This window comes from Cupressus sempervirens, chromosome 9 (genome assembly GCF_028749045.1).
Source record: "Cupressus sempervirens isolate cs-2001-9-10 chromosome 9, ASM2874904v1, whole genome shotgun sequence".
NCBI lineage: Eukaryota > Viridiplantae > Streptophyta > Pinopsida > Cupressales > Cupressaceae > Cupressus > Cupressus sempervirens.
The window spans coordinates 629610600-629635085 of NC_143126.1; the positions used below are offsets into that span (position 1 = coordinate 629610600).

At 36.2% G+C, this 24486-nt stretch overlaps 1 protein-coding gene across 1 annotated transcript in view; it reads left to right on the forward strand.

The window, feature by feature from the left end:
* Positions 1-731: 731 nt before the first annotated feature.
* LOC149540283 (putative UDP-arabinose 4-epimerase 2) overlaps positions 732-24486 on the forward strand; it is a 34197-nt gene continuing 10442 nt past the window's right edge. The window contains exons 1-8 of the mRNA XM_089801420.1: positions 732-861; positions 3718-3842; positions 13827-13940; positions 14119-14226; positions 14319-14410; positions 14548-14689; positions 14830-14924; positions 15062-15191. Of these exons, the coding sequence (XP_089657546.1) occupies positions 801-861; positions 3718-3842; positions 13827-13940; positions 14119-14226; positions 14319-14410; positions 14548-14689; positions 14830-14924; positions 15062-15191 (867 nt within the window). The 5' untranslated portion in view covers positions 732-800. The remainder of the gene's footprint in view (positions 862-3717; positions 3843-13826; positions 13941-14118; positions 14227-14318; positions 14411-14547; positions 14690-14829; positions 14925-15061; positions 15192-24486) is intronic.

Here is a 24486-nt window from a genome sequence, read left to right on the forward strand (position 1 = left end):
TTAATAGTTGAGTACTTTTTCTTAAGAATTATTGAATCAAAAGACTCAAAGCTATCATAAAGCAAACAATGCCGAGCCTGTAATTAATCCAAAAACAAAAATTAACATCTAAAAATATATTTATTTAAAGAAAGAAACACGATGCGCGACAAACAGTTCAATCATACAGTTTTTCTAAACTGTCCCTGTAATTGAGGATCTGGCAGTGCTTTGCTAAATTAAACGCGTAAGATTTTCGTGAACTGTCAAATTTCTAACACGTATTTCAAAGATTCCAAACCCATTTCATTCCAGTCCACGTCACAGCACGTTCCAGGCAATCGCCATTTGTCAACGGAGAAGCAAATTTTTTCGTAGAGAATGGCCGGAATCTGACGTCAGTACAGGCCTAATTCGATCCATAAAACCGAACGGGCAGGATCTGGCAAGCTCAAAGTGGGCATAAGCAGCTGTTCATGTCTCCTAAAGTCAAATGTAAACTAGTGAGTCGGATAAGGCGGCTTGCCGGCTGTGACTGACTGTGCCGGTGATCATGGAACTTCTCTCCCTCCATTTCCTAAATTAAAATAAATAAATTACCAATTCATTCTTTGTTTCACGACTTATTCCTTTCCACCTGTTTCTTCTTTCCACCATTCACGCTTCTTGCACGGCTTTACGACGCTAGCTCGAAATTGCACGATAAGGGAGAGCTTGGAGCTTATTTATCAGCTCATAGGGGAAGATTTGACAGATATTTCTGTTGATTGACTGTAATTTTGGAAATTGGAGGTTTTAGGGGCGTGGCAGGAGAAATTGTGATGTTCGCCTTTGGTCGCCGGAGAAGCCAGCCTCGAGCCACTAGATCACCGGGCTTGATTGGTGAATTTCTCTCAAGAACTCTTTCTGATAGTTTTAGTCAATGCTTTACATCGTTGCTGAAGTGGGTTTCTGTTGGATTTTGTGTTTTCAGTCTTGTTTGTAAGTAAAATCGGTTTTCTAGTTTTGCTTCTTGGAAGAAGAGGTTGAAGTGCTTTTGAAAATTTGGGCGATTTCTTCTCAGTCAATTGGCTAAGTGGGTGGTTTTCTTCTCATCCAAATGATTAAGTCAGGACTTTGATGAATACAGGAATATGTCAGCTTTTTACTGGGGAAATTACATATGCAGTTGTTTCAGTAGCGTAGGGCATTTCTTTTTCACTTTAAATCGTGTCAGTTAGTTTATGATATAGTTATATTAGTGGTGCAAAAAGGCAGGGTATTCTGGTTTGACTTCTGTGAATTCCGAGACAAGTGAAACATTATTGATAGCAGGAAGCGGTGTGTTTTCTTTGTTCATCCTACCAGGTATTTATACATGTTGCGAAAGAGCGAGCAATATTTCAATGAGAAGTCTTTATTTCTAATAGTTCAGACTTAATCGTGGAAAGAAATTCATCTACATCATACCCTAAGCAGGAATGGTTATAAAAGGGAGATCATCATTGGTTAAGGCATAGATGTATTATATTTAACAAAGGAAAGGGTTTAGCTTTCACTACACAGAATGGAAACGTGAAAGCCTTGAAGATCCATCTCTCTGTGCCGATGCCCGACAAACCTTTACATCTCTTGTGGTTTTCCTCGAAGTCTGCGAAAATGAGATCCTACAGCTAACACGCTGTCTATTTCTTGCCCCATGCCAAGATTTCTATCATATTGGAATTTGTCTCTCATCATTAGTCGAAGCTTTTATTAATTATTTGATTATGGCCCCCCTTAGATATGCTAAAGCAAAGTACATATAATTGTCAAGTTACTGTATCGATTGTTATGGAGTTTAGATGGACGATGCATCTTGTTTTGTTGTTGAGGGCTTTTGAGTGAAGATATTGATGGCGTATGCAATGTTTCAATGACATGCAACAATTCTCTCACTGGCCCACTCACTTACAGTTCTATACTATACCCTGCAGCCTGTAGCCATCGGTTGTCTCTACTTTCAATCAATATTATTAGATTACTTCTTTCACCTGTGTTTAGTTGACTCTGAGAACATATTTTTCTTAATTTCAATGCCAGTCTGTTCAATTGATCATATAGCTGTTGTTTTTATGCATTTTGTAATTGGTTGAGAAATAAACAAAATGTTTTTTTAATGATCTACTGACTTTCAGTCTTAGACAAACATCTAGAGAAGCTCACAATCTAGCTTTCAAAGAAGCTATAGTGATCCTGTCCTTCCTTTTAGCTAGTTTGATTTGCTAATAATCATTTGTTGCCCTTCTCTTGCTTTCTCCGTCTTGATAATGGACCATGTAGTTGGATCCTAATTGTTGATGAAAAAGCTCATGCAGTAATATTTAGAACTTACCAATGTCATGAACCGTGGAGATTTTATATCTGTTATTAATACCTTTCATGGGAGGGCTTTATGGTGCAAAGCCAAACAACTAGAGAAGCTCTGGATCAAGCTTTCCTTGCAGACCCGGCCTTCCTTTTAGTTAGCTTGGTCTGCTAATAGTCACTCATTTCTTTTTATTTTTTTTGCTTTTCTATATCTTGATGAAGGATTATGCAGCTTGATGTGAGATGTTAATGAAAAGGCTCACTTAAATCCAGAAACATTTTAGACTACTACTAGCTTCCTCTTTTTCCAGTCTTATGCCTAATTTGGTTGGAAGTTGTATCTTAAGCAAAGATGCTTCATATTTCAGAATATTCCAAGAACACATTAATGTTATGATGGCTGGATTTTGTTCAAGATTCCCTGAATTCCTCTTACCCACTGTCTCATTTTTGTTAACTACATTCTGATGATACCTTTTCAAGAACTCATGATATAATTTTGAAACATATTGGTGTATTCAAGACATTATTATTGACAAAAAGTTCTAATACCTCTTTCCATACAATCACTATTTACACTTTAAAAATAAAATATTGGTTTTGTAATTGGTAAGTGTTTATAAGGTCAGGCATCCATATTTTCCAACTACTGAGCAAAATTTTGTTTGGCGGTCAACCTTCTGTTCGATCATGAACCTTGATCTGTTCAATTGTTTTGAGAGACAACTTTAATAATTACTGGTTTTTGCTTTCTTGCCTCTTCCATTTTATGTGGAATGTATTGCATAAGTAGTTTTAGGCTAAGTAAATCTTGTTCATAAGGATGTTCCCGTATAGATGACTATACAGTAGGAACCTAGACTTTAGTGAAAATGATTTATCCTCATGTTAGATGTAGTTTTTCTTGGGTGCAATAGATGGCTGGTACTGGCTACATAATTTTTCCTGCAGCCTATGAGTGTTTTGTATCACACCCAAAAGTAAAAAGTTTCCTTTTCATTTTATCCATTGGTCTGTTTTAAATTTATGCTGTCAAAAAATATCATAGGCATTTTACTTAAATCAGATTTTATAATTGCTTCTGCACTGTTGTTTTCCTTATTTCTTGTTGTGGCTGATATAATCAATTTGCATTTAAAAACAAATCACACAACTAGGGTAGATGATAAAAGGATTGTCATTGATATGCAAAATTTATTGAGATTCTAGTTGGATCAATTAAAGAATTGACTTTGTAATCTATTACTGAGAATCTTTCAAATCTTTTGTGGTTAAACTAAAGTTGCAAAGCTAATGCTTGATAGGAATGCTCCAATGTGGTTTGCACGATATGTTTTCCTTTGATGCTATCCATTTCTTGTTTGATACTTGGTGGTTTTGAATGGTAAATTCGATCTTATTTATTTACAGGAATGGATCCAGTTGAACTAAAGCGAAGGCCTCACTTACTTACTAAAATTCTATTGGCTGGTTTTCTCACTATCCTCTGTATAGCCATTCTCAGACATTCATCGGGTTCTGATGGCTCAGAAGTGGTAAGTTTTGTTAACATTGCTCCTAGTGAAACAGGTTTTAGATCAATTGAGCTTAAGTTCTTTTTAATAACATTTAGGATATAAACAACCATATTTTGGTGTTTGAACGCAGATTTATGATTATTTTGTAATTCTCCTTTTCCAAGCTTTCCTTAGTTTTTATGAGTAAAAAAACTCTAGCTCAATAAATGTTGAATGGCTAGTTACAAGTATGAATGTAACTTTGGAAATGCAACTTCATAACTTCTTAAATAAATTAATAGTCAGTACTTAGAATGTATTTTAGAACATGTTCAATTTGTCCTCTTAGTTCTGAGGTAAATCTTCCTCTGATCTGCAATGATTTATCTTCAACAAAAATGCCAAATATCTCTCTATCTTGCCTTAGTTTAGGGGATTCTGGTGGCTAACTCAGTTATAGAAAGTAAGGGATTTTGTCCTTAACTTTTGGGCCTATAGGGGTCTCATCCTAAGGCTTTTAGAAACTTGGTTCATATTCCTCAAGGGAAATAAGAAAATAAAATATCTTCACATCTTCATGCCTCTTCTTCTCGAGTTATCCTTCTTATTTACCCCCTTCTCTTCAACAATCATAGGCTGTCATATACACCTTTTGGTTATGCTAATTATTATTTAATTTTTTATTTGGGGAAATTGCAGTTATGAGTCATGACTAATGAATGATAAATATTATATTTTTATTAATGTTATTCTTGGACCTGCTGCCACCTATCTTCTGTTATTAATGATCTGTGATTATTATCCTTTCAAGGCCCTTGGAATTATATGGACATAAAAAAATTGCAGTTTAGAATCTTTAAGTTTTGGGTGAGGACATTACATATTTTGAGCAATTGAGCATTTTTATTATATTTCCTCCATGGTGCTTCATGTTAAAAAGTTGCCATAAAATTTCCATTGCTTTACTCTGTCGTTTTTCTATTTGTTTTAGTCTGCCATGTTTTTTTCCTCGATTATATTTCAATACTAGAGAGCAAGAGGTACTTTCTTTTCTCTTGAACATGAACTTGGCTACTTTGAAAAAGTTAAAGACGATGAAAAGATTCATTTGAATTCAGAGTTCATGGTGCAGATTGGTCCAGTAACGTATATTTAAAAAAACCTTCATATCAGAAGCCTTGGAATTTCATTAGAACTTTGAACCAGTTGTCAAGTGCGATGTTCTTTTTATTTGTAAAGTGCGGTCACTGGGGACAGACGAAAAGGACAGTTGATATTCATTGACTTGAGAATTCTTTTAAATTGGATTACTCTTACACAGAATCTTCTCATATTGCCAATAAAATAGCAGCTGAATAGGGCACTAGAAAATGATCCTAGGTCTCAATTATTGTAGCAATAATATATATTGAGGACAATCTCATTTTAAGTATGATTGTATTTTGAAAATGCAAACATTGGAGAACATTTCCGTTGCTTGGTAGCAGTTTGTAAGATATTAGGCAAAGGAAAAAAAAGCACATCAAATCTTTCAAGAGCATGAACATTAAGAAGAAATTGCATGATATCAGTAAATGCAGATTATCCTCTAATTCCGAGTCCTCATGGTCACCCTAGCATAAATGTATCCGGTTGATTTCAATATTATGTTGTGCATATTATTAACATAGGGGAAAGCTAAAGATACTGACGACTCATGAATAAAATGGAATTTTTGCAAAGCCAGGGCCATAATTATATATGTTTTAGAAATGAAAGTGAGATGCCAAGTTTATTAGCAAGACAACTTGGTTGGAAGAATAGATGGCTAATCTTCATAACAAAGTAACATGTTTGAGGGGAGTGGCTGATGTTGACCAGATTGTGTACATGATGGAGGAAAAGTTATGTTGTTTTCACCAGTGTTCATATGGCAAAAGTGTCTTCTTGAATTGCTATAATAGAAAAGCTATTTGCCAAGCATGTGAAGCACTTCACCCATAAAGGAAACTTATGAGCATATGTTTTTTCTTTTCTATTCCCTATTCTGAAAATAGCAAAATAAAATTAAAAAAGCATGCCATCTTGTGGTATATTTCTATGCAAAACAGTGTGGGCATGTGAAATCTACATGAATTCTGAAAAGCTAAAAATTAAAAAAAGTTGAGTCAAATTCTTAAGCTCCAGATTCTCTAAACAGACAGTTTTTTTTAATCAAAGTTTCACAAGCACAATTTGAAGTAGCTTTGTGCTCAGCATCATCTTCCTGTTGAGGAGAATAGTTTTTTTGTGTTCTTCATGATCAGATGTTAATTCTCAACCAGTCACAGGAGGTAAGAGTTAATGTTTTGAGATAAGTAGTGTAGAATACTTCTAAAAGGTGCTTTAGGTTACATGTTTAATGTTTTGAGATAAGTAGTGTAGAATACTTGTAAAAGGTGCTGTAGGCTACATGTTTTCATTATGCTCAATTCTGGACTCACATGTTGTTGTCATCATGCTCAATTCTGGACTTAGATTGAACAACCTGGGCATCAGGTTCTTTTCTTATTTTTTATTACTACTCTGTCTTTCCTGTTAAATCTTCTCAAAATGGTCCATTTCCAAAAAATATTGAAGATGGACAGGCATAAAGGAAACTTCAGAGCATATTTTTCTTCTTCTCTATTTCCTTTTCTTACAAATAGCAAAATAAATTAAAAAAGAATGCCATCTTGTGGTAAATTTCTATGCAAAACAGTGTGGGAATCTGAAATCCACATGAATTCTGAAAAGCTAAAAATTAAAAAAAGTTTAGTCAAATTTTTAAGCCCTGGATTCTCTAAACAGACAGTTTTTTTTAATCAAAGTTTCACAAGCACAATTGGAAGTAGCTTTGTGCTCAGCATCATCTTCCTGTTGAGAATATAGTTTTTAAAATTTTTTTCTGGCCTTTGTGATCAAATGTTAATTCTCAGCCAGTTACAGGAGGGAAGAGTTAATATTTTGAGATAAGTAGTGTAGAATACATCTAAAAGGTGCTTTAGGTCACATGTTTTCATCATGCTCAATTCTGGACTTAGATTGAACAACGTGGGCATCAGGTTCTTCTCTTACTTTTTATTACTAATCCATCTCTTTCATGTTAAATCTTCACAAAATGGTCTATTTCCAAGCCAAATATTGGAAATATCTTTATCATCAAATTTTGGTTTAATGAATGTCTCCATTTAAAAGTATAACCTGGGTTCATGTCTGCCAAATGGGGTTTTCATATAAAGAAAATAACAATTTCCCAACATGCAAAAATTACACCATTACAAAGGCATTAGAGTGAGCCATTTGAGTGGAGATTCTTACCATCTCATAGCTTTATATATTTAAATTTTAATGAATATCTGAATCAAGGAAATATGATACAATGGAGTCTTTTTTTGTATGATTGTAATAATTATCTCAGGGAGATAGAGGAAATAAGGTTGTATTGCTATCTAGTTGAATATCTAGTAATATCACATGTTCAAGCAGCTGAGTCCCTTGATAGGGCGTTTAAGACCTTAAAAGTTTAAAACACCCATTTACAGAATATAGGATTAACATATATAATTCAAACAAATATGGACAGACAGGTAATAAACCTTTTTTAAGACAAATGTCTCAGATGGTAAGCATAAACCTCAGTTACTGCTGAGGCATGGGTGAAAAAGTCATAATCATTAGTTTTATTCGGTATCAAAACTTAAAACATTAAAGAATCACTTCAATATTTTTATGTCCGCTTTCTATCATAGGCATTTTCAAATGCTGTTAATGGCTCAACCACCTGCTCTTTTGAATTATGTGCACAATGCATTTTTTCCTCCCAAAGTCTTGTTGAGTAAGAACAAGAAAGTTGGGATATATAAGCTTCAGTTATGTTGCAATGGATATGGCAGAATATGCGAGAGTGTAATTTGTCTCCAATTTTTGACATTCAGTTCTCCTGGTGTGGTAATTGATTTAATCATTCCTGCATTTATCTCTTGCCCAAGACATATGATCAACAGTTTGCCTGGATATTCTAATGCATAATTCTATTCTACTGATTTTTCTCTTACTTGTGTTGTTCCCAAGTTCTATGCTATTGGAACAACAATCTAAGGCTGGACATTGATGCATCCTTTCATTGCATATCTTATTTTATGCTCCAACTGTGCTACCATCTGCATATGGCCTTCCTAAAGTTTCTGAAGATTACAGTGCAACAAAAAGTACATTGGTTCTCAAACTATCTGTGGAAATGGTTTTGATTCTTAACTGCTGTTTTGAGCAAGTGCTATGCATTTATGTGAATTTCTCTTGTTTATGCTCTCTTAAGTGTCTGAGATAGTAAAGTAATTGCATGAAATGAAAGCAATCAAGAAAGATAATTATAACTAAACAAAAATAGGAATGGGAGATAGACAAAAGGAATTGCTCTTAAGAAATACAATTTAGGAAAATTATATAAGATTGAAGTAATACTTCCTCATTTCCATTATATTAATTGCAAATTTACAAGCTTCTTGCTTCCTCAAGGTCTTCAAGAACACCAACATGTTATTAACACCATTCTAACACTTGAAAATGACCTTCAACATACTGAGAATTGCTTGTTTATTCAAACATGTTTAGCTGCTCTTATCCAACCTAGCTGTTCGCAATACTTCCCTAGATAGCTTTTTGCAATCTTGTTTAGAGTTCATTGCCTATTTCATATATATATTATGGAAAAGGATCACAACCAAAGAGTTAAACAATAGATCCCAACTGACAAGGAATTGAAGAGACAGCTTTTCTGATGTCACTTTAATGCATTTGAAACAGGAGAAACCACTTCCTACCCTAATGCAAAACTGCCTCTCATGTACTGAACTATTACAAAAGATTTGCTGGTAAAATCACTTGAAACATTAGAAACAACAATGACACATTCAAATACACCAACGAAAGATTGCTGTGCTGGGCAGCATTGTTTTCCTGACGAGTGTTCCCTGCTTGTTTATTTTTCCTTTCTGATCTGTTCTGTCTCAGAATCTGAATGTCTTGTGAGGTGTAAACATTTCCTCAATCCTTTTCTAGATTCATAAACTAGTAATTAAGAAGTACAATTGTTGAACTTAACCATCTGAAGTTGAACAATTCTTTCATGATCCACTTAAGATCACATGTCCTCGATCCAAAGCATGGGATCCCAAAAAAGTACTATGATGAAAAGAAAAGGATTTACTTTTTTCCTTTTTAAATTGGAGAGCTATAGTTCACAGCTTCTCATGGAGTAACAGTGTTTTCTCTCTTTGGGTCTAGTGTTCTAATTTTAATTTGCAAAACTATATTGTTTATGAAGTTTGTGACTGCTTCAAATCTTTACCATTTGATTGTCTTGCTCTCTGCGGAGCTCTGTGCTTATTTATTGGTTTTCTTTTTCTCGTCACTTCTCCTTTCAGTTCTGTTACTTCAGTGCACACACTTTTGTAGGTTAGGTTGATGATATCTAGATTATTGCTACACAACTTACAACAGTTGATTCCTATTCTCCACCATGACATCTTCTTTTAGTTCTCTAATCTTCATTTGAATTTGGGGAAACTTCTTCAAGCTCTTGAAGCTTTACCACCATTTGATCTTGATTTGGCCAGGCTATTCCAATTTATAATTCACTGACTTTCTTGTCTTTACATTCTCCGAATTGATGCTTTTTGTTGCTCTATGGTTTCTATCTTGCTGTACCCAATACTAAACTTGATTGTGATACATGAATTTCCTTTGTCACCAATCATCATTTTTTAAAGTTTCTATTAGTAGTCAATTTAACTTTCAACTTTTTATTTACATCATCCAAGTGCTGTGATATATTCTTTAGTTTCCTGAGTTTCATATGGAGTTAATAAATTTCTTTAAGCCCTTGACACTTTAACACCATTTGATCTATACTCAGCTAGGCTATTCTTATTTATGATTCACCAATACAGACTTTCTAGTCCTTACATGCTCCAAATTAATGCTTTCACAGCTCCATGGTTTCCATCTTACTGTACCCAATGTGCAATACACTAAATTCATTATTTAGAAATCATCATTTTGTAAAGCCTTCATTAGTGGTCAATTTAACTTGGAACTTTTGATTCCCATTCGCGAAGTGGTGTGACATCTTTAGCTTTTAAGGATCTGATGGAATTTCTTCAAACTCGTGAAGCTTCAATACCATTTGATCTATATTTGACCAAGCTATTCCAATATACGATTCACCAAGACAGGTTTTCTTGTCCTTACATGCTCCAAATTGATGCTTTCTTCAGCTCTATGGTTTCCAGTTTGCTGTAGCAAGATATCTATGCTTTGGTCTAAGCACTCAGACAATGTTACTATTTCTTTTTGGCAAGGAGGTAATTTGTGCTTTAACTTTTAATCTATTATTCAAGAACATTAACATCTGAAGTGAGTTCCATTTAGTCTTCAATTACAAATTGAGCACAAACAACCAAGTGTTAGATCTTCTGATTTGCTCTGCTTCTCAAGCTTTTAGCATCTTAAATTTTCAATGTGCATTCTATGATTAATGGAAACATCTCTATGCCAGAGATCCTCACTTTGGTCTGGTCATCGATGATATTTTGCTGTCCAAAGTGATCAATCAAATACCTTTTGAGTACATTTTAAGATATAGATTGTCATACAAGATTTCAGATTTACATTCCCATTGGCAATTCTTGTGAGCTTCTCTTCAAGGTTCAATCATTGTCATATGGTGGGTACTTCAGTATTTAGAAGCCTTTGCAAAATTTGTGAAATTACAATTGTTGCCTCTATATGTATGAGAATGCCTTTCAGGGTGCTTGCTTTGTTGCTAGTGTAAGCCTTCCAGAAATTTTACAGTGTTGACTCCTAAATCAGCACCAGCATCAGCATTACTCCATTTGTTTTGATGTGCCAGTTTTCAAAGTGGCAGTTATATGCCTTGCATCAATGTATTTGATGCTTCGTAAGTTGCTGATTTGTTTTTCAAAAATGTTTGGAGCACTTTTGAGCTACAAGTTACTATTGTTCTTTGTTGCAACTCTTGCTTTATGAAATGCTTTTGGAAAGGGGTGTGAAAGTTTCTTTGCCACCAATTTTGCTTTCCCGCTTGCCATCATCTACTTGCTGATGGTTAGATGTTACATTTTAATCCGTGCTCTCTGCATCCATCATCACCAGAACAAGCAGCAGGATAACTGTATACATGTCCCTCATATAGTTATAACTGGGCCACCTATCTGTTAACAAGGTATTCTTCTTTTGAAGTTTGTATGTGCTTCCATCTGTTGACATTCAGGGACTTCAATTGCTCCATTGGCTCTGGCTACATCCCACAAATAGAAGGAACAGGATAAATTTTTCTTAGTGTGTAGTATTGTCTTAGCTTCACCTAAAAAACCAAGATATTTCGACTGGCTTATATCAAATTTAAGGCACTCTATGTTACCCTTGCCATCAAGTACCTCATTCTTTCCAAATGGATGACCATGTTTAGCTTTACTTAAGTAATTTGAGGTTCTAGAACCAACAATACCACAAATTGATTTTACACCTTTTTAAAGCTGATTATTCCAATGCTTTTTGCTTGGATGTCACAGCTAAACTTGGCATCCTTGATGATGTCAAACTGAGCAAGCTCAAGATTTTTGAATCCCCTCACTTTGAAGAGGAGATTTCCATCACTCACCAAGAAGATAAACTCCAGATTTTCAGCAACAATTAGTTCATGTCAATGGATGGTCAATTCAATGGCAATTTGCATTCACTTAACCTCATCATTATAAATCAATTTATTCATCTTAGTGAAGAGGATACATCAATGTTTTTGGTTGTCTTAGGTATGTAGATTTTAGCATCATCTATAAATTACTTTATGCAATTTGTGAGATTTATGTTATCTTCCTGTACCATTTATCATTGTCCTTGTCTTAATGCCATCTCTAATTCATCATTCTCTAATTAGAAGTCAACTACCTAAAGAAAAATTGATTGGACGACTCATGCACTGTGTTCTCTCAATAATCTCAATAAAAGAATTTAAAATATGCAGCAATTTGTTTGTTATAGGCTTTAAAATTGTGGACCATAGCTTATGAGCAACATACTCATGTAACTCTCTCACACCCACATTTTATATGGCTGTTTACCTTTACACAGCTTTGCCGTACAAATAGAGATGTTTTTGGTATGAAGTTATTATCCAGAATTATTGTAATTGTTCATCTGTGACAATCTGCCATGAAGCTACAGGATTTCATAAGTCCATTCAAAGCAGTGGAACTTTCAAATTTATGTTTTTTCTTCAGGGAAAATATAAACTTTTCCACAGATGCATTCACCAGGTGCTGATGTACATGTGAGGTTCTAAATCCCTTAAATTAATACCCCCAATCTAACAATAAAATGAGGACAAACTGCGTGGGATGTTTATACTTTGACCATAGATTTTGTTTCATTCTAACCACTGTTAAGAATTTAGCATCCTCAAAATTAACTTATTGAGGTTTCCTTTTATAAGCTACACTTAAATGTCCATTCCTAACTAATGTGCAAAGTTGTTAATGTTCGCAAGGTGAGTACAATTATTTAACAGAGATAATTTTTTCCTCATTTTACCATGCTGGAAAGTAATCTTGTATTATAGATTTGTATCTTCTTGGAGGACTTCTTTTGATGAATAAGTAGATCTTCAACCTTGAACGCGATTACTTGAGTGTGGAAAGCACTGCTGCTACCTGGGGATGAGCATTAATGGAACACATTTCATCCCAAGAATGACCATTTCCATTTCAAGAGTTGCATTGTGGTCTATTGATACATGAGCCTATCATATCCTGAAAGAGGTCAATTAGTATTTATCTTAAGGACATTCCATTATACTCTGCTACATCCCTTAATGTGCTCATAGGTATAAAATTATGTCCTAGATTACCAAATTTCTCTTTTCACCTGCTGGGAGAATTACACTGCCAGTATCAGACGTCCTACTGGAAGTTCCACACCTGCTACTGAAGAATAAGAAGTGAAACTAACAACTGAGAGTCAATGATTTTAGACTTGTTATAAGATCCAAGGAAAATCCTGAGTTAGAATCTCACCATGATCAAAATTTCCTTCTGGCAGGAGTGATCAGAAGTTTAGGCATCATGGGAGTTCCAAATTTGATTGCTATTTCAAAGGTAACCAAAATAGTAAAATGCCATCTTGCATCGGAGAAGATTTAGAATGATAAAAGACTTAAATATTTAAGTTTGAGAAGAATTACAAGGAGAAGCCCTTTCTATCTTACAAGTAAAGGAAAAGAAGGGCATCTCTCCAAATTAAATTTTATTCCAAAGGCAACATATATTTTGTTAAAGTATCTTCCCAAATTGTTAGGGCATTCATTGTATTTGAATTTGTGTCCTGCCCCTGTATTTTGCTTCAGGATATGAGTATTACCATGTCACTGGTCTCTAAATTGTTAGTTGTTTGACTTTATGCAAGTGCCTATAGCTTGAGTTAATGCTCAAGGTGTATAAACCAATGTTTTTTCCAGTACTATTTTTAATAGTACCTCCTCCTCACATGGCTTATTCAGCAGGTGTTGGGTCCTATCTTTCATTTGTTTGCCCTGCATCATTATTTGTAATCCGTGTACCAGGGAAACTCTATTCCTGCTAACTTCTCTGGCAGGCTTTATATCTTGTTCATGTAAACCTAAAAGCTTTAGTTTTAGAAATATAATGATAAATTGAATTCATTGGATTTGACTCTGAGTCATGATAAGAAACATTATGAAAATTTCATCCTTATTTATGGCTGATTTATGTGACATTGTTTTAGTGTCTGCCATTTTGCTCAATAAGTGGGAGATAATTTAAAAAAATTTGTTTAAGGAATTAGTGTTAGTTATCCTAAATTTGTAGGCAATTAATTTTACCAAAATTGCATACTATGTCACACGAAAAATTTCTCATTTGTTGTATCATTGATAGAAAAGGTATTTTATCATTTATTTTTTAACTAATGCTATTAAATCCTTTCCAGTTCACCAGGCGTGAGCCAGGAGTCACTCATGTCTTGGTAACAGGTGGTGCGGGTTATATTGGGTCACATGCTGCTGCTCGACTTCTAAGGGATTCATATAGAGTAACTATTGTGGTATGATTATTGTGAATGCAATTTCTGAGGTGAAAATGTTTCATAAAGTCTACTTTTATGGTGTCTAGTGCAGTATTTGGTACAGTTTAATTAGTTTAGTTTGACAAATCTGTTAGATATTGAGTTCAGTAAGTATTCATTTGTCAATTTGAGATGGTGTATTTGGTTGGAATGACAGGATAACCTTTCACGGGGGAATCTAGGGGCCATCAAGGTTCTGCAAAAGCAATTCCCTGGACCAGGAAGGCTGCAGTTTATTTATGCTGACCTGGGTGACAGCGGAGCTGTATCCTTCTTCAAATTCTAGCTTCAATATTTTTCTGACTCCTATGCTTATGCTTGCATTTTCAATCATTATCATTCTTAACTACAACACAGGTAAACAAAATATTTGCGGAAAATGCATTTGATGCAGTAATGCATTTTGCTGCTGTTGCATATGTTGGTGAGAGCACAATGGATCCTCTCCGGTATTCATTTTTTTACCTGAATTTATTCTCCCATATTTGTTTTATTTTGGATCAGAGAGCATAGTTCGTATGTAATTTAAGAACAGAAATAATTGCTCTATAGTAAAGTATATGATTTAATAATTTGGTTTTTGTAGTTACTATCACAATATTACATCAAATACACTGATAGTACTAGAGGCGATGGCTACACATGGTGTGAAGAAATTGATATATTCAAGCACATGTGCAACTTATGGAGAGCCATCTAAAATGCCCATTACTGAGGAAACTCCTCAGGTAAATTCACTAGATTATCCTTCTAGTGTGTCCTTTTGCCACAAATAATTACTAATTTTAAGAATTATATAGCTTACTAAAGTGTATAATTTTGTTTACTTCAGTCAAAGCTTATCTTTTTTGTGGCGGTCTTGTGGTAGGTTCCTATTAATCCATATGGCAAGGCTAAGAAAATGGCAGAGGATATTATCCAGGACTATTCAAGGAGATCGGAAATTGGTGTAATGATACTAAGGTCTGTTTGCTCTAACAATCTTCAGCTACTTTCGTATTGAATTATTTACCTATATTACATCTAGTTAGATTCTCTAACAATTTGTTCAAGCATATTAAGTACTCCCTTCCATATTATTGACAAATTTTCAACTACAGATATTTCAATGTAATTGGATCAGATCCAGAGGGCAGGCTTGGTGAAGCACCAAGACCAGAGCTTCGTGAGCATGGGCGAATTTCGGGTGCATGCTTTGATGCAGCAATGGGTGTAATTCCTGGATTGAAGGTATCACTTAAACAACACTAACATAATGGATTAGTAGGTTGAATGCCAAAGCAATGTTAAAATTTATTGAAAAATGAGCAACATTTGAAGCTTTTTGGGAAGATTATATGTTGGCTAGGGATATTTTGAAATGAAAATGTTAAAAAGATCAGAGAAACAAAGATAAAAACTGGAATTGCGTTGTAGTCCATTTTCAATTGCCTTGTTAGTATTGAACTTGCCTAGGTTCAGCGAGTGTAGGAAAAATTTACAGACTCTTCAAATGTGGACCTTGGTCAATATTGTAAGGGTTCTGGGTGACCCCAATAATGTTATGAATTGTACCTAGTGTCAGCAAGGAAATAGGCTGATTCGGCAACATATGAATACAGCAAAAAAGTTAGTAAATAATTTAGTATTGAAAAGTGAGCTTGAAATTTGAAAGTTGATTTGAAGGGATAATTGCTTTGTTAGTTGCACTTTCTTCTTTTGCATGCGAAAAATCTGATTTATATGTCCATATCGGCTCATGAATTAAAAAAAGAGAAAAGATCAAACCAAGGTTGAGAGGAGCCACTCCACCCAATATCTCCTCCCAATGTTGGATACATGACTAGACCCTCCGAGGCTGTGTATGTCAAGGAAGCACTCACAACTGATTTATATAAGGGGTAGAAATGAGATTATACTCAATTTGTTAGTCTAAAGTTGTATGAACTTATCTGTCTATTATAATTGGAAGCTTTACCTCATCATCAGTATTAGTTTGTCATCCATGGCAGTTCACTTAAATGAAGGAGCTTACTCTTTGAGTTCAATTGGCACAAATTCTTAATCTATTGCTATAATCTTCTTGCAGTGAAAGTGTACATTGGCATGCACAAATATGAGGTGTTCAATCTCTTTGCATTGACTACCGATGATTTTTTTTTGAGAGTAAGTGTTCAAATTTCAAACATACTCTAATTGCACTCACATTCTAAAACATTGCATGGTTTACTCAATAATTGGTCAACAATCTTAAATATTCCCCTTTAGTGCAAAATTATTCTCACCATTATATGTTCTAAAAATATTAAAAATGCTTTAATATTGTGAAATTGCTATAAGGATTTAACTGTGTAGTTTTTGAGTCAAACTCATTGACCCATTCTTCATGAGTAGTGATTCAACATGAATCCATCTCTCAAGAGAATAAATGGAACACTTAGCACTCATTGGATCTAGGTGATGCTCATAGTGGTGAAGCACCGGGACTTCCCAGGAGGTCACCCATCCTAATACTACCCCAGCTTGAGCGTGCTGAACTACAGAGTTTCCTCCATGGTTAAACCCACTCTTGTAACTCCATTTGCAAAACCTTCACCAAGTGTTGTGCCTTATGAACCATTCACTAGAAAGCCCCTTAAGCTTATCAATTGATAAGTAGGAGATATTTCTACAGCAAGTCAAATTGTGATATTGCTATCGGAATTTAACCGTGTAGTTTTTGAGTCAAACTCATTGACCCATGCTTCATGAGTAGTGATTCAACACAAATCCATCTCTCATGAGAATAAATGGAATACTTAGCACTCATTGGATCTAGGTGATGCTCACAAAGGTGAAGCAACGGGACTTCCCGGGAGGTCACCCATCCTAGTACTACTCCCGCTTAAGCATGCTTGACTACGGAGTTTTCTCCATGGTTAAACCCACTCTGCTTGCAAACCCATTTGCAAAAGCTTCACCAATTGTTATGTCTTATGAACCATTCATTGAAAAGCCCCTTAAGCTCATCAATTGATATTTATAAATAACAAAAAATCTAAGTTACTGATGCTGGTTCTGATGCTGATGTGGGTGCGGGGTGCTGATGCGTGGATGCTTGGATTTTTTTTTTGGATTTTGGATGTGTTTGGGTGCATCCATATATATATATAAAGTTGTAAACTATAATTTATGTATGCAAAGAAATACAAGAAATATACAAAAATAAACCATTCATTGAATCATTATCACAATCAAATTGAAATAACAATAATGTCTAATTAGTAAATTACTCAAGTTCAAGATTCCAATGCAATTTGAATTACAAAATCAAAACATAGTTCATGGTTCAATGTTGATCAATCAAGAGTCAAGGCTCAAGATTTACAAATTACATCCAGTCAATCAAAATCATAAGGATTCTTAAATAAATCCACATTCTCAACATCTCCTGCTGCTGCAGCACTTGCAAGTTCATTTGAACCAAGCATGGTTCCAATTGTGCTAGATGCACGTGCTATGATGTTATCAACATCATCATCCGTCATCACAGTAAGATCCTTAAGTGTTGCATCCAAGTTTGCACATTCAGGGGCTACATCCCAAAGCTTGGTTGACCCTTCCTTGTATCCATCCTCTTTGTGTGACAAAAGACACAAGTTGATATGTATATAAATCAAATCCTCAACTTTCTTTGAGCCCAATTGGTTGTGCTTCACTGAATGGATATAGGAATATGTACTCCAATTCTGTTAAGCAATAGAAGAACTTGCAACCTGGATAGTGTTCATAAAATTGAACATACAAATGAAAAGCAAAATAGAGAATGTTAGACACTATAGTGTAGAATACATTTGCTAAATAAATAAATAAAAGAAAACTTACTTGTGAGAGGATCTTGATTGCAAGAGGTTGTAGATGCTTGAATGGTTGACCATACATGTACCACCATGTGATAGCTCCCATGCCATTTTGGTCCTTTATTGCATATGGAGTAAGTTTTGAGCCTAAAGCAAATAAGCCAAATTCTAGCCTCACCTTTTTGTGTGTTTCATCATTTGGGAAGAGTCTTCCAAATGCAGTGTAGCACCTAGTAGCAACTTCTTCATCTGCATTTGTTGCAATTCTATTTGACATAGCAAGTATTTCCTGGCTATAGTACCTTGGAGATAAGGCATATGCAAGGAGGTGCAATGGGGTAGTCATCTTCTCCTAACAATGTGAATGATATCCGCCACCTTTTTGCACAAGGCTTCACATTCAGTGGGGTTATTCTCATGTGCTTGTATGGAAAGCTTTACCTTTTCTACCATGGTGTCCATGTCATCACACATCCCCCAAGCAAGATGCATCTGTATCGAAAAAGCGTAGCATAGTCATGATAGGCTCGATGAAATCCAATCCAAATTGCACATGAACCCACCAATGCTCATCCAAAATCATACCCCTGACCATAGTAACGAGACTCGCCGCGAGTTGGGCGAGTCCTTTGAGTTAGCGAGTCAAGTTACCTTAGCCAGGTCAAAATGACCCGTGACCCTGGCTCGGTGGGTCAACTAAGCTGACTCGGCTAACTCGGGACTTGGCTGACTCGCCTAGGTGACTTCGTTAACTCATTTGCTTTATTTTTTTTGCCTTTGTAGTTATGTAATCAATGTATGTTATGTATGTGATCAAATTAACTTTAATTTTATGATGTTATTGTGTCTTTAATCTTTATTCAATAATGGGTGCATGGAATTAATGTAAATCCAAAAATTTCTCTAAATTTCAAGGGTTTTATCACTTTGCCGAGTCACAGGCGAGTCCGAGCTGAGTCACGAGTCTAGTTACCCTTGCCGAGTCTGAGCCAGGTTCGAGTCTCGTTACTTTTCCCTTGACCTTCAAGGCTGTCTTTGAATTTGAAGCCTTCCATATAGCCCATTGGTTACAAATAACCATTTGGTCCAATACCTATCGCACCTTGAGGAGTCGTTTAAGAACAATAGTATGAGATGCCTAGTCTCAGCAACCTATAAGCAAGTTGACAATATGACATTGAATATAAAATGAAGTTATAAACAAGAAATAATTTGATAATTGAACATGAATATAAAATTTATTCAAAATAAATAAATAAATGAAACTAAGTAATTACAATTTAAAATCTACCTTCAACAACTCCAACTTGGAGAATGATTTGAATATAGATTGTGACATGGTGGTTTGTAACAAACATTTGTATCTCCTCTCCCTCTTGGTAGATTTGCTTCAGCCAATCTATCTAGGTGCCAATTTGTTTCACGACCAAGTTGAGAGAGTGTATGGAGCATGGTGTCCAAAAAATATGACCGTATGAAGACTCAACCAAAGCACTTGCACCCCTACAATTCATGGCATTCTCTGTGACCACCTGGATTACATTCTCACTACCCACCATCTCTATTGCTTCAATGAGAACTCTAGAAATGAATTGTGAATCCTTAACTTGTCCTTCACAATCAATAGCCCTCAAAAACATTGCCCCTTTGGGGGACATTGCAATCACATTTATCAATGGTCGGTTTCTTGTGTCTTCCCATCCATTAGACACAATAGTTATGCCGAAAGTTTTCCAAGATGTCCTAATTGGTTAAGGAGATCTGTCTATCGAAATTTTTTCTTTCTGCAAAAGAGTAGTACACGCCTTTTCAAACCCGAGGCTAATGTAATCACTTGGTGCTCTAAGGATGGCTGCAACCATTTCCTTCCAATATGGCGATCTTACCAAATTGAAAGGAAGACCATTGGCATAAAGGCAACGTGCAATTGCTTCATCAACAATCTCTCTTGCCTCCATTTTGAATGCTTGATCCAACGGACTTCTATTGCGGGTAATAACTTCTACTTCATCATCCTCCTCTCCCACTTCCAAGAATGGATGTTCGGAGGATGCAACATGATTGGTGGGCACATTCGCTTTGCTCTTTGTAGATGAAGGTTTGTACAAACTTGTTTTTGATTTGCTCACTAGATGATCAGCAGCCTCTTGTTCTTTTATAAATCCGGCTAACTGTGCATCGCTCAACCTTTTTCCATCTTTACTTCCCTTGCACAATGCTATTCCTTTAACTAGTAGGGCCCATAAAATGAGCTTTGACTCGAGAATATGAGCTGTTGAATGGTTTACTATGACATACATTGCATTTCCAAATATATGACCCACCTTCGGAAACTTGTGATGATCTTGTGGTGTGTCTCCATAATGGAGATACCACATAAATATTGAAGTTATCACTTCATTCAGCTTGCCTTGCTGCTGAACTTTGACTACCGGTAGTGGCCATTCTTGCAAATAGAAACTATGAATCTAACAAGAAAATAGAAAAAATTAACTTAAAAATGTTAAAAAAAACTTAGAACTATGAACATGAAACATAGAAGTGCAAATATACAATAAAAAAATATTAAAAAAATATGGCTACACTTGTTCCTTCATTTCTTAAAAAAATAACGAAAAATCTGGAAAAAATTCTTCTAAAACTTTAAAGAGTCATGAAGACCTAAAAAAATCACTAAAAAAGCTCATGAAATGGATCAAATGCTTTTCTTAGATGCTTGATCATCCTTTGTGGAACCTCAATAGACACCCTACGAATGATCCTCTTCAAAACAAATGACCTTGCTTTCAAAATGCTACAGTGGAGACCAAATGAGAAGAGAGCCCAGCTGCAAACAAAATGGGAAGAATGGGCAATGAATGGCCTCTTTTAGGGCCGTTTTAGGGCTTTTTTCTACATTGATCATGTGGAGGAGAGAAGTCAATGTATCGATGACCAACAAAGAGTTGAATAGTTAGGAAATTAAAGCTAAATTGACTTCCATTACTTGCTAATAAAAATACTTCAATGGATATTTTTCAAGTAAGCAAGCATTTTAAGCCAATGAATTAGGCCATAAAATGGGTTATACTAAGTCAAATCGGTGCTTTGTTAGCTATCTTGTGCTCACACTCCACAATTAGCTTGATCCACTCCATTTTGGCAATATCCTCAACCATTAGGTGAATTCAATGCTCTAGGGAGTCTAAAACATGGAAGGGTCACAATTGTTGTTCTACTTGCAACAGCATAATTTGCTCCTGTGTTGTTGATTGCTTTCACCACATGTTTTTTTACCCACCTCCTTTAACTTTTTCTGGACACTCGTGATCCTAAAATAATCAGCATTATGCCTCGGGAAGAATAAACCAAGGAGCTATTCAGTGGCTTACTTTTTGCTTCAGTCTTACCAAATGGAGATGACAGTGCAGCTCTTCTACCTCCAAATAGCTCACTGCTCATTAATAATCGACTGAACATTTGCCACTTTTTTTTGTCAAAATTAACCCCCTTAGGTCATTAAGAGAAGGGCCTTTGAACTTTTGAGCAACTGCAACAATATCATTTACTAATGCATGTCAATGCCAGGATTTGAACCACTCAAAAAACATATATTAGGACTGAAAATGGAAACTGAATATATTTTACTGTTAAAATAAATTACAGAATTCTGAAAGCGGAAAATGCCATATTAAAGAAAATGGCACAAAGATAGCAGCAGATCAATTCACCCATCACATTCCTCACCAACAGTTGTTTATAATTGTTCAATTTGGGCCTTACAACAGCATGGCGTTTCAAATCCTACTTAGCTAATAAAATACAATGTGGCCTTGATACTAGTACCAAATGCTTTGGTGACAAGATTGTTTTCCGTATTGGGTAAAGAAATCAATGCACAGACCATAGATATGAATAGCAGAACTTCTTATTATTATTCGCATATGCCAAACAGTACATTATGCTCAATAAGATCTGATGATTACAATGCTTCTCGAAGGGGGTATAAATACTTTCCGAAGAATCTTCCTGAAGGGGTCCGTCGGCTACATGACAAGAACCTTTCCGAAGGGACCCGTCGGCTACATACAAGAACCTTCCCGAAGGGGTCTGTTGGCTACATACAAGAACCTTTCCGAAGGGACCAGTCGGCTGATACACAATTTCTACTGACGACATCATCCCCCCCAAAAGAAAAAGTCGTCTCCGGACGACAATTACAAACAAAATACATTAACAGAGTGACTACAACAGAAAAATCTGCTTGTGTTTCCTCAAACTGACCTTGATAGCCATGCGTGCTGCTTTCTCTGCTTCCAACATTGGGTCCACTGAGCTAAGTGTCGCTGTACTGCCTTCTGGATGACCCACTCCTCCCAAGCCTTCTGTGCATCCACCAAGACAGCCTCTCGGCCAACACCTACTCCTAGTGCCTCTGGTACACAAACACTCCATGCCTGCAGCAGCTTCAAGTCTTCTCAATTGGTCACGTTTCACGACTGATATCCGCATCGACTGGGGGTCCAAGGGGCAACGCCCCCGCGGGGTCTAGGGGCAACGCCCCAGGTGCGCTCCCCTCGTCGCCAAGACCAAATTAGCACTTCGAAACCCACACAAAACTGCATGAAGCATGAAACACACTATTTTTGTCATTTTCTGCTGATTCCACACTCTTTCTGGCAATCGCTGATGCGTCCCCTTCCCTTTGGTATCCTTTGTTACTCATTCTGAGCATGCTTGATTTGTCGACTTTTTTTTTTTTTTTTAAAGAAAACCTCCTAACACCCTCTGCCATGTTACGCCAATTCCTTATGCAATAACCTGGAATACCATTCACAATCTGAATGCAATAACATGTAGAAGCCGTATGCCCAAACCTGTAGAATCCATACACCAAATTATGCAAAAACCTTGCTCCACAATATGTAAAATCCGTACGACAGATCCCTTCAAAAAATGTTACACCAAAATATGCTAATGCTACACTGAAAAATCCGTACACCAAGGCATATGTCGAGTGCTGAGAATGGACGCTGTATGCCAAATTGGGATTCAATGTCTTCTTCAAAATCTGTATGACCAACTATATGAATTTCTCCTTCATCTCCGTACGCTGAAGGGATCTCGCCAAAATCCGTATGTTGAAGAGAACTCTCAAAATCCGTATGTCGTACTCAGACTTGTTTCCTGTGTTACAATCTTGAAATTTGTACAGTGACTTTACCATAGAAATCCGTACATTGGCTGCTTTAGAAAATCCGTATGGTGATCATGTTGAAAAATTCGTATGATGGCTGTTTTAAAAAATTCGCACTGAGACTCCCAAATTCCGTACAGCAAATAACATATACATGAGGAAATTCGTACGACAAGCTTTTTAACAAAGCCGTACGGTAACTTAACCTTAGAATCCGTACGATGACTGGCTCCCAAATCCATGCGCAGCCCTGCAAAGAAATTTCAAATCCGTACGGTGCCTATCTGACTGCATCTGAGAAATCCGTAAAGTTACATTGCATCTGAAAAGTCCGTACGGTGACAGGGGCTCAAAAGCCGTACGATTACTGCATAAAACCTGTACATAGCCTACCTGCTAAACATTGTATGGTAGCCTTTTAAAACCCATACACTGCATCTTCATTAGAAAATCCATACGGTGAGCAATTACAAGCCGTATAATGACTTTAGAAAAGCCATATGGTTACTTGAGACATCCGTACGGTGACTTCTCAATTTTTAAAAAAAAAAAAATTCCTATCCTTGCTGATCTTACATATGTACAATATTTATAGTACTTACAGTCCTTTTCTCAGTTGTTCGTCCATGGAGGTGCGTTATTTCTTTCATGGTAGACATTCATCTTCGACCTATGCATTGTGTCGGCCACTTCCTGTCCATCTAGCGTCCATGATTTCATTGTTCCATTATCACCCACTTCCCGAATCTTGCATGACACGCTGATCCATTTCACTTGAAACTTGTCGGGTTTGATCTTGTTTTGTCCGTCATACTTCAACACCCACTGTCCGAGTTGAAACCTGCTACGCCTGTTCTGTGTCATCTCCATATCGCCCAGTTTTTTCTTGAAGCTCGCTACCATGGACTTTGTCAGCTGCCCCTTCTGTCCATCAATAACACATTCACTCTATACTGCTACAACTTTTATTGGACCCTTCCTCTTTGTTTCTTGTGCGGATCATATGATGTGTCTTCCTTGCTGCTGGCACCTTTCTGCTATATCTGTGGTTTGACGTAATACTTTCTTCCTGCGCGGTCGTACAGTGGAATCTTTCCTCCTTTTGAGTTCATACTGTATGTTCTTTCTTTCAGCTTCAGTCATACCCGCGTTTCCTTCTTCGGCTTCTCTGTGTTGCTTCAGACATTCATTTCCTTCTTCGGCTTCTCTTTGTTCCTTCGGACATTCATTTCCTTCTTCGACTTCTTTGTGTTCCTTCGGACATCCATTTCCTTCTTCGGCTTCTCTGTGTTCCTTCGGACATTCATTTCCTTCTTCTTTCTTACCTTCGTTGATCCTTAGCATATTTTAACTCGGAAAGAGCTCGTAATCCTCTATCTGCCAGTGGTAAAGATCGTTCATCGAATCCAGATCATCGTCTGTCGATCCTCCTTCCAACCGTAGGATTTCCTCCTAATCTGGTTCCATATTCTGCCTCTTTTTTTTGGAATCTGACGATAGAGCTTCTTCCCCGACCATTTGAGTGTGTAGA